Source organism: Marmota monax, unplaced genomic scaffold (assembly GCF_021218885.2).
Source record: "Marmota monax isolate L192 unplaced genomic scaffold, Marmota_monax_Labrador192_F-V1.1 WCK01_AAM20220418_F8-fsc00146, whole genome shotgun sequence".
NCBI classification, from domain to species: Eukaryota; Metazoa; Chordata; class Mammalia; order Rodentia; family Sciuridae; genus Marmota; species Marmota monax.
The window spans coordinates 1,128,826-1,139,131 of record NW_026694096.1 but is presented as its reverse complement, the minus strand read 5'-3'; the positions used below and the strand labels follow the sequence as shown (position 1 = coordinate 1,139,131).

The 10,306-nt window shown below is 39.8% G+C and overlaps 1 protein-coding gene across 2 annotated transcripts in view; it reads left to right on the top strand.

Moving 5' to 3' along the window:
- Window positions 1-5,293: 5,293 nt before the first annotated feature.
- Window positions 5,294-10,306, top strand: part of Acss3 (acyl-CoA synthetase short chain family member 3) — a 180,322-nt gene continuing 175,309 nt past the window's right edge. Inside the window, exon 1 of one of the 2 annotated variants that reach the window (XM_058585772.1) lies at window positions 5,294-5,709. In XM_058585772.1, the coding sequence (XP_058441755.1) occupies window positions 5,414-5,709 (296 nt within the window). In that variant the 5' untranslated portion in view covers window positions 5,294-5,413. The remainder of the gene's footprint in view (window positions 5,710-10,306) is intronic. The other variant, XM_046465088.2, reaches the window with a different exon arrangement.

Here is a 10,306-nt window from a genome sequence, read left to right as displayed (position 1 = left end):
AAATTTTGGCTGAAATCTCTGCTGTTTTTGAAGCCCAAATATTATTGCCCAATTCATTGTTACATAAGAACAGCTCTTATTTTGGTAAACTGGCTTTAAGTTTCATTTTCTAGTTTAATTTCATACCCACCCACCCTACTACCAACAGGCACGCATGTGCGCGCACACACACACACACACACACACACACCAGCTATAAAAATTGGCAGCAAAGTTGGTGTTTGGCAATCAGTTATACTTTATAAACAACCATTTAAGACAAAGAACATTTCTTTTCGTTTTAATCACTTTTTACAGTGATAATGAGGACATTTTAATATATTTAAAATGTTTAAAGTGTTACAAATGAGCTCCTTATAGAGGTTTTGATTTGTGAATATGGAAAATAAAAGCATTATAAATACCACAATAGAATTTAGTTCTGTAGAAGAATTAAAGTGACCTATCAAGGATATTGGTGATTTGATTAAAATATTCATAACTTTCGTTGAATTCATAACTGCATTGATGAGAATTTTTTTTTCTCAATGGCATATTGCCATGCAGAAGAAAAAGAAATTAAAAATAAAACAAGACCATGAAAAAAATTGATTGGTTATATTCCCTAAGTTGCTCCCTTCAAATTGTTCTTGAATAGAAGCAACTAAATACTTTGCTTAACTAGAAATAAGTTTAGTGTTTTTCCCCACAAATTAAATGAGGTTGGTGAATGAATCTCATGTTTCAAGGACATTATCTAGAATTATTGAGTGTCTTCCCATCCATTGGAATGTTATTTGTTTTAAAATAATGTTTCATCTGTCTTTGCTTCCTTATCTTTATTGAAATTACTGTGTAGGCAAAAAGAAGAAAATTTCAAAATTATAGTTCACAATTAGATTCTGTGTACTATTTCATTTCAGAAACTTAAAAACTACTTTTTAAGCCATAAAAATATCATATTTTCCAGAAACCCTTTTGCTAAATCAGAATAAATCTTCAGTGTTCCCCCAGGCTCAGATTTTAGTTCAGCAAGTATTTGCTATAAAGTGCTCGTTGAAAAGGCTTGTACTTGGCACTTGTCAAGTTTTCATAATATCCAAGACACTAGATGTATAAAAGTCATAAACAAAAATTTTAGTAATTCGAATACTTACTTGTAGTTAGACATTTGGGTCTTAATAAATTTTAGGTAAAAATAAGAATTGTGTGGCCAACAGACTGCATGACTAGCATGATATATAATTATTTTTAAATCATGTGCTTTTAAATGACTCCCTTCTTTCCCCTCCCTTCTCCTCCCCTCCCTTCTCCTCTCCTCCCCCCCTTCCCTGCCCCTCCCCTCCCCTCCCCTCCCCTCTGTTCTCTTCTCTAAAATCAACTTGTACTAGTGGTGTCTGACCCTAAAGTGGGAGAATTGATAGGATGATCCTATCTTTTTTTCTTTTCATTCTATTCCACTCTGTTTTTCTTTCCTTTTCCAGCATCTTTTCCTTATCATTGAATATTCTGACTCCAAGTTTTCCCCCTTCCCTTATGATCTTTCTTGAGCAGCTTTTCATACCTTTTCATTTTTTCCACTCTCCATCTTCTTGCCTTTTCCACTTACTAGAATATTTGTCTCAGATAATCTTGTCAATAAATCTTTGCTGAAGGTATTTAAAATTTCATACCAAATAGCATGTTAATCAGACTTTTATTCACATACTATGATATAAAAAATGTGCACTTAAAAACTTGTGTTTTATCAGACTTAAATATTGAGAAGATTGTGATTACCCTGTCCTTCAAATTAATTAAAATATAGTTTATCTTTTGAGAGAGTACAAACATTGTGTGCATGCTTAAATTAATTTATTTTGAAGTGACTGATTGTAAGATTTTAGGTATATTAATGAAGCTAAAGAGTTTTGGGGTTGATTTTTTTGGAGCATTGGTTGTTCAAGGCCTTCACTGCTATCCTGAAAGAGTTTGGCATGCTACTGCCCAAATGCACTTTATACATATTTAAAAAATGCAACAATCCTGTGGAATAAAATTATCAGCCTCAGACTACAGACCAGAAATTGCAGCACAGTAAACCTTCCAAGTCTCAAGTGTCAGTACTAAGATGCAAACTGAGACTCCATAGCTAATGATTTTAAGCTTTTCATATGCTTAGTGATCAATCAATAGGCTTTTTGTCTTAATTTAAAGGCCAATCCTTCACCAGGAGGCCTTGATCTGTGCTGGACAATATTTTATGTCTCATTATCTTGTTGGCTGCACTACAATTTTCTAATTCTTGTGCATTCTGTTGCTTACCTGTACCTTGCACTTGTTCCAACTTGTATTCCTTGCCTTTGCTGGACTATGGATTCATTCATGCTCTCCCCTTGGCCTGAAATGGGGCTTATGCTAACAGTCTATTCTACACAATAACTTGAAACTGGAGCTGGGATAAGGCTCAGTGGTAGAGCACTTGCCTGGCATGAGGGAGTCCCTGGGTTTTATCCCCATCACCATAGTAAACAAACACAACAATACACACACAAGAGCATGTGCTGATGAGTCCAGAAGAAGTGGTTTCATCAGTAACATAGGGATCTAACTTTGCTTCATACAATCTTTTGATCATTTTTCTGGCTTTTAATCCCTAACCTTCATCCTGAACATTCAGAGGAACCAGGGCCTCCAAATCCTGAAACATTACACATTCTACAAGAGGAAATCCATTTATTTTCTTCTCCACAAACAGTTAAATTTCCTTTTTCCCACTCACCTGTCTTTCATTCTCTCATTTGCTTTGTTCTCTCTAGTTGGTTCTCTTTGTACTTGTGATTTTTTTTTTTTTTTTTTTTTTACTATTACCACTATCTTTCAGTTGGGTTTTTCAAATGAGGAAAATGGGTGTAGGTATTCAACTTATTATGGTTTATTAAAAAATTTAGAGTTATTTTTAAATAAGAAAATAATCAGTGTGGCATGAAAATAATGGTCTTTGGAGTCAGATTCCCCAAGTTATTCAAGAGAAGGCACAGAAAGAAAGAAAATGATATCCATGGTAAGCTAGATAAGCTAGACTCAGAAAGCCAAGGGTCCTATAATTTCTTTCATTTGTGGAGGCTAGAGAGAAAAAAAAAATGTATGTGTGTGTGTATGTTGGGGGATCTCATGAAAATAGAAGAGAGTGTAGTAGAGTATAGAGGAGGGGGTCTGAGAAGGGAAGAGGGACAGTGGGGAGGTATAGAAGGGATGAAATAGACAAATTACACTATGTGCTTTTATGAATATATCAAAATGAATCCCACTATTGTGTATAATTATAAAGCACCACTAAAAATAAATCAATCAAAGACAGGTTAAAGGAGGATAAAAGAAAGAAAATGGATTTCAATACTATGCTGGAGTGACAGGATTGGATTGGACATTTTCTGAGCCCTCCAACTGATGTGCAGATAATTAGTGTCACAGCTCACCTGTAATTCAAAGCTTCCTGGTTCTGAAACTCAGCATCAACAAGGTTTGTGTTCCGAGTGTTACTTGATAGCTGCATGGTCTGGAGCAAGCTCACCTGTCTCTAAACTCTATTTGTAAACTTGGGGATTAGGATTCCCCCTTCATGGTACTCTCATGAGAATCACAGGAATGGACATTATCTTTAAAGTGCTAAGTACAAGGTGTACAAATACTAGAAACCAATTACTAACTGTGTGGTCCTTCCTTCACATCTTGCCCAACAGACCATAACTTACATAATGTGGGTCCTCATTTTTTGTTAAATATTCATTCAACTGAAGAATACACCACTGGAATCCAATGGGGTATAATTGGTCAGTGGAACTTGTATACAAGACAGCAGGGTTAAGAGACCGGGAAGAATGAAGGAGTGAGCCATGAGATTAAAAGGTTTTGCATATAAGTGGTGGCAGTGTCTCTTGCCATCAGCATCAGAATTTGGGGTGGTAAAAAGGATACTGAAATGCCTTACTCCTAGTTAAAAGAGAAGAGTTGAGGTGTCTATATAAAGAAACTTTTTTTTTTCTGTTTTGCATTATTTATGTCTGTTCTATTTAGCCTTTATCCTCACATATTCTCTTCCTGAAGGATCATTTGTTTACAGATTCTCAAGTTATGATCCATTCTAGGGCCAGGGGCATCTATTGTTTCTCACCTCAGATTTTGGAATATGTAGCTTTCCATTTAAAACTGTAAATATTGTCACACGGAAACAGAATATGCTTGGCATGATATTAAGGGAAAAGACTGTTTCCAAATTTCATGAAGTCATGGAAAAACGGCAGAGACTGAAGAATGTCAACCCCAGACAATAATTCACACCACCTTTCTCTTTTAATTTTCTCAGCTTCCTTTTTTTGTTGGATCCATTTCATCTTTTCTTAGCCTTTTTGTTTTGTTTTGTTTTCTTTGAAAGAAGCCTTTACTGAGATATAATTCACGCCATCATACAATTCACAGCACAATGGGTTTAGTTTGTCTAGAGTTGTGCAAGCAGTCACCACCATCAAGTTCAGAGCATTTCATCACCTGTCCACCTCCAAATTCCATAACCATATATATATTTAGTCCTCAGTAAAAAGGGCCACAGAAACTCCAAAGGAACGAAGTGGAAGGGAGGAAATGCAACTAGTCCTTTCGGCCTTCTGCCTCTAGATTCCATTGGGAGTCCAGTCAGCAGGTGTTTGCCATCCCAATAGGGTTACCTTCCCCAGCTGCCTGTCAATCACCCCTCCAAGCCCTTCCCAATTTGGCTGGCGCAACCTCGTTCCACTCCTCCTACCTCAGCTGTCAGGAAATCCTGGAGCAATTGTTGCCCTGGAGTCGTTTGTTTTTTTGGTGACCAGAATTGAGCTGGATTTTCAATAAATACATAAATAAATGAATAAATAAGAATAGTGAATCGGGGCCTTGCTGCAATGCCCAGGTTTGCTGGCTTCCGCCGTAGGAACCAGGCGATGCCACCTCCACCAACCAGGGATGCCGCGCACAACTTGCTTGTTTGAAAATTGAGATCGAGTTGGCTTCTTTGGCCTTGTCTTAGGAGTTCTTGTGTGTCTAAGTCGGGAGGATGTTCTCAGCCGTTTGACAGTGATTTTTTCTGATAAAGTCACGGAGCTGGAAATGCAGGTGGGGGCTGGATCTCCTGCGGAGGCTCAGCTCACCTCCCGCGGAGACTCAGTGACAACCCTCCCACCCCCCACCCCCGCTGGGTCCCCACTCCAGCCTGTTGCTTTCTCGGTGGCTCCAGGTCGGTTTTTCCCGGCGACTCTAGTGTGACTTCCAAACTTCTGGGCTCCGGGCTGACCTCAGAATTCCCCCCGCCTCCCTCTGGCTCCCTTCGGATCCGGCGGTCGCTAGCAGCCCAGTTGTTGCCCATCGGGAGCACTTGGGACCGCGGGCAGCACAGCAGTGGGGGACTGCCGGGGGGCGGGTGATGAAGCCTTCTTGGCTGCAATGTCGCAAAGTCACAGGCGCCGGGGGACTCGGGGGGCCCTTGCCGGGGTCTTCTTCCTCCCGAGGAACCGGTGCGGCCCGGAGGGCTTTGGTGGCCCCCCGCGCGCGGGGCCTGGGCTGTCGGGCGCTGTCCTCCAGCGGCGGCGAGTACAAGACCCACTTCGCTGCTTCGGTGGCCGACCCGGAGAGGTTCTGGGGCAAAGCCGCTGAGCAGATCAGCTGGTACAAACCCTGGACCAAAACGCTAGAGAACAGATACACGCCTTCCACCAGTTGGTGAGTGACTTCTTGGCCAATTCCAAGTCTCCTAACTTCTTGGGCGCCCAAAGTTCTATGTTCCTGGGACTTGAACTCTGGAGTTCTATCCTGAAAGAAAATCGAAATTTGAGATGAACTCAGACCTTCCATTTGTGTTTAATCTCAGTCTCATAGTTAGCTATCCTGCCTTTTCTGGAGGAACTCAATTATCTAATGTCATCTGAGTTTCCCATAAATGGGAGATTTACCTCTATGGCAGGGCTCTTTGTGACACTCAGGATGTTGAGGTGATTAAAACAGAAGGCTATTTCCAGGGACAGCACAAACTAGAGAGACACTATGTAAACCAAACTATGGAAGTATTACCAAGTATCCCCATACTGTGGAAAGGAATAGAGTGGGGTAAGGACTTCAATAAAAATCACAGCTGAGTAGGGTTTGGAAGGATGTCTATGTCTTCTCAAAGTTGACAAGTGAAATTACCCAAGTCCATGATATGTGGCCTGCAACATTGTTGCAAATGATTGTGTTGGCGGGAAAACTGGGAGAAGGGGCTAAAGAGTCAGGGTCTGGAGTGGAAAGGAATTTATGTGATGTGCCAAATATCTGGGACAAAGCCATAAGGAGCTGCAGCAAGGGGTGCACAGAAAGAAAGCAGATATAGGACAGGCGTTGTTAGAAGTCAGGGTAAGAATGAAGTTTTCTTCCTAGAGTTGTAATTATTAAGTAGTTAAAACATTATTTTTATATTACAATAAACAAGATACATTGTAGACATTGTAGACTAGATGCCAAACTTGCTAGGATATTGAGTCTCTGAGAATTCAGTGTGACTTCTATGTGCCTAGGCCGGGAAAAGTGTAGTGGCTCTTACCTGCTATCCATTAGGAAGAGAGATTATCTGCAGTCATTTGAAAGACATTGCTTAACAATGAGGTTGGGGAAATGACAAGATCAAGTTTTCCTTTGAAGAGAGGTCAGATTAGGGAATCTGGAATTGAGTCACCAAGAGCCTGTTCTGTGTCCTCATCAGGTCTTGTCCTCTCTTGTTTGTTTGGGGAATGTTTACATGATGTTCCCTTTACAATTTCAGCCCCTGCCCCTTCTATTTCCATTTTTCTTTTTACAGTAGTATTTGATTGATCCTATTCCATGTACCCAGACTGTGAACCAGGCACTAAGTATACAACAGTGAGGAAACCAGCTCCTGCTTTCTGGGAGCCATGAAAATTAAGAACATGGACTCATGGCCAGACTATCTGAGGTCTGCCTCTCATGGTTACTGTGTTCACAGGCAAGTTATTTAATCTCTCTGTGCCTCAGTTTCCTCAAATGCAAATGGCTAGCTTGAGGATTAACTGAATAAAAGATTAAGACCTTGTCTCATTTAGTCCACCCTATAAATATTAGAGGAAGAATAGCTCTCTTTGTATTCTCACACCACAATCATTTTAGAAGCAGGAAACTCTCCTGGTGTTCCTCATATCCAAGTGTGTGGTTTCCTCACTTTGTTCTCAAGACTCAGTACATTTGTGTCTGTCATAAAGTATGATACTGTAATTATTTATTTTATGTGGCTGTTTTTACCATAAAACCAATGTACAGAGATTCAGTAAAGAAGGCAGTGGGATAGTCCTAAGTTAAAAGCCATGAGACCAAATCTAAGACAGGAGCAAAAGTCATGGAGGAAAGATGGATTTGAGTGATTTCAGGGTTAGTGGGAGTCAACAAAGACCCAGGGAAATGTAGAGAAAGTGGTAGTCTAGCAAATAGACATTGAAGACCTGGAGATTTCCTTTCTAAAAACTTTAGTTTTTTCTTCTTAAAAATCTTGTTTTAAAATTTTCTAAAACTTGTGTTTATAAAATATTGTCTGCAATGAGAATTTTTGTAAAGGAGTCTTTTAAGTTTTTTTTTTTTAATTAGTGTATTGCAGATCACTGACATTTGATAATACTGGATCCACATTATTCATCAGTGCAGTTTTGGAATCATGCAACCTCACCTATCTCACAGCAATGCAGAAGATCAAAGTGGATAATAATAAAACATTGAATCTGAATTTATTTCAGCAGTGCTATTTATTTTTACTAATAATTTTGTTTGGCAGCTGGATGTGGTGGCACATGCCTGTAATCTCAGTGACTCAGGAGGCTGAGGCAGGAGGACCACAAGTTTGAGGTTAGTCTCAGCAACTTAGGGAGACCCTGTCTCAAAATAAAAAAATAAAATAAAAAGAGCTGGGGATGGAACTCATGGTAGAGCACCTCTGGGTTCCATCCCCAGAATGGTGTTGTCATTCTTATTAAGGATTTTTTTTCCTAACATATATCACTTGTTACATAATAGGTGACCAACACATGAATTCCCCATTCTTCCTCTGCACTGGAACCATATAGGCTTGAATTTATCCCAAACTTTGCCACTTATTTTGAGAAAGCTTCCATGATCTCATTTGTAAGATTAGATTATTGATAGCTTCAATTTCTAATGATCAAGTAGGAGCTTAGAAAATGTCTGGGACTGTGCCTGACACATTGTACTGGGTGTAGAATGTAGAATATGGAAGAGATATTCCCTTCAGCTAATTTGGTCCAAGAAGTTGTTTAGGGAAATGTTAGCATTTGAACTTGACATTGAGATAGCATATAGATGGGGAGAAAGGTGTTTCTTTGTGGGGAATAACACAACTAAAGTGTAATTCAGAAAGAACTGAGTGTTGTTGAAAGATAGTTATAATAAACCAGTTCTCTTGTAGTGTGTTTTCTGTGCTTTTTGCTTCTGGATTTCAGAAGATAAGTTGTAGGATGGGTGAGAGGGCTTGGAGTGGGAGCATTTACACTGACCTCACAAGATGCAAGCTGTTAGAAAACCTACAGATAGACTTTGACCCAGATGCTGTTTCATGTTTTAAAATTAATTGGCAGTATTTAAATATTAATCTAGTTCATGGGAAATCCATTTTTTTTTCTGTAACAACTTTTTGTTACAGCTTTTGAGTAATAAAAAAGCTTTTGAGTTTCTCTTGAAAAATGTGCATGTGTGGAAGTGCACACATATACACACAGAGAACCTATAAGTCAGCAATAGGAAGTTATTCCTGCCTGGCAGCATTTGGCTAGAACTGAGCATCTGCTGCCTCTTTTGAATTGTGCATGTGCTTATTGATAACTGTCCCTATCACCATTGCATTATTTCCTGCCAGTTCTGATCATTACCTTTGGCCATTGTGAGCATTTTTATTTGCAGTGCCTACTAAGGCAGTGATGATCCATGGTGGCTTTTTGTTAAAAGGATAATGGGATAAACCTAGTATCTGAGACTAAGTTTGACCTCAGATTTCAAGATTTCCTGGGGGAAAGGGAGATAAGAGAGATTGGAAATATCCGAGTAACGCTAACTTGTAGAAATGCGTCTAATGAACCAGGCTAATGGCAGGAGGAATAGAAAGAGAGGAATTTCAGGAATCAAGATTACATTAGACATGCTGACTGCCTGGAAGTGGAGTGCAGGAAACAGAAGATGTTATAGTCACATCAAGAATTTGAGTAAAATGTCCAAGGGGAGGATCTCATGGGGGAATTAAAGATAATGTGTTGAAAACTAGGAGACAGATGGATGTAGGAGTGTAGATTCAAGTATAAATTGTAAAGAAATAATAGTTAAAACATTGTGGATGTTGAATGTTTTTGGAGAGAGAGTGGGGGGAAAGGGAGAGAGAGAGAAAGGGGAAGGGAAGGAGGGAGAGAGAGAGAGAAGGAAAGAACAAAATACCGAGGACTAAACTTTGGGGAGAAGTACTGTTGTAGGGACAGACGAGGCAAGGCACCAAAGAAGGAAACAGTTTTATTTGGCTGCAGCCAGGTTCAGAGGGCATAGCTTCTGCTGTTATCAATCAGTCCCCTGAACCCCGAGTTCAGGTAGTTTCAGAATTTTATACCCAGCATGTAAGGGGAGGGGATGAGAAGTTCACAGTCTGTAGAAGTTTACATAAAAACAGTTTTTTCTTTCTCTGTTCTGGGCAAGTTGACCTTTCAAGGACAACACCTGAGAAGGGGAGAGCTTCTTCTCCTCTTTCTTTCCCACCCCTGCCAGCTGTTACCATGGAGCCCAATTGGTAACTTCTCTTATCTTAGAAATGTAGACATCTCTGTGAAGCCCCACCTCAAGGCCAAAGGCCCTGTTTACACATTTCTACAAACTGTTATACTGGATACATGTTTGTGAAGAACTAGTCAGGGGGTGTCCAGCACCTGGAGTGCTGATTTCTTCCCGACCAGTGGCCAAGTAAAACAGAGCAACAGGAAAATAGGAAATTATCTACGTTGAACTCTTTTGTCGAGACACTTTTTCTGACAGTCCTAAAATCAGCCATGGTGAAGATTTCTGGAGAAGCCCAGTTAAGACTTTTCTGTGGAGAATGGTGGTGCCACTACAGTACAAGAAAAAAAGAGTCATGGGAACGGATGCTACTCATTCAAAGAAGTAGGAGAGGGACAGGATATTTTAGTGTCATGGAGTATAAAAGAGAGAAGAGATACAAACTGGGAAAGTCAATAGGGATAAGGGCTCTAGAGATGTTCTGAGGCTATCTAGGATTGAAAGAAATTCTATC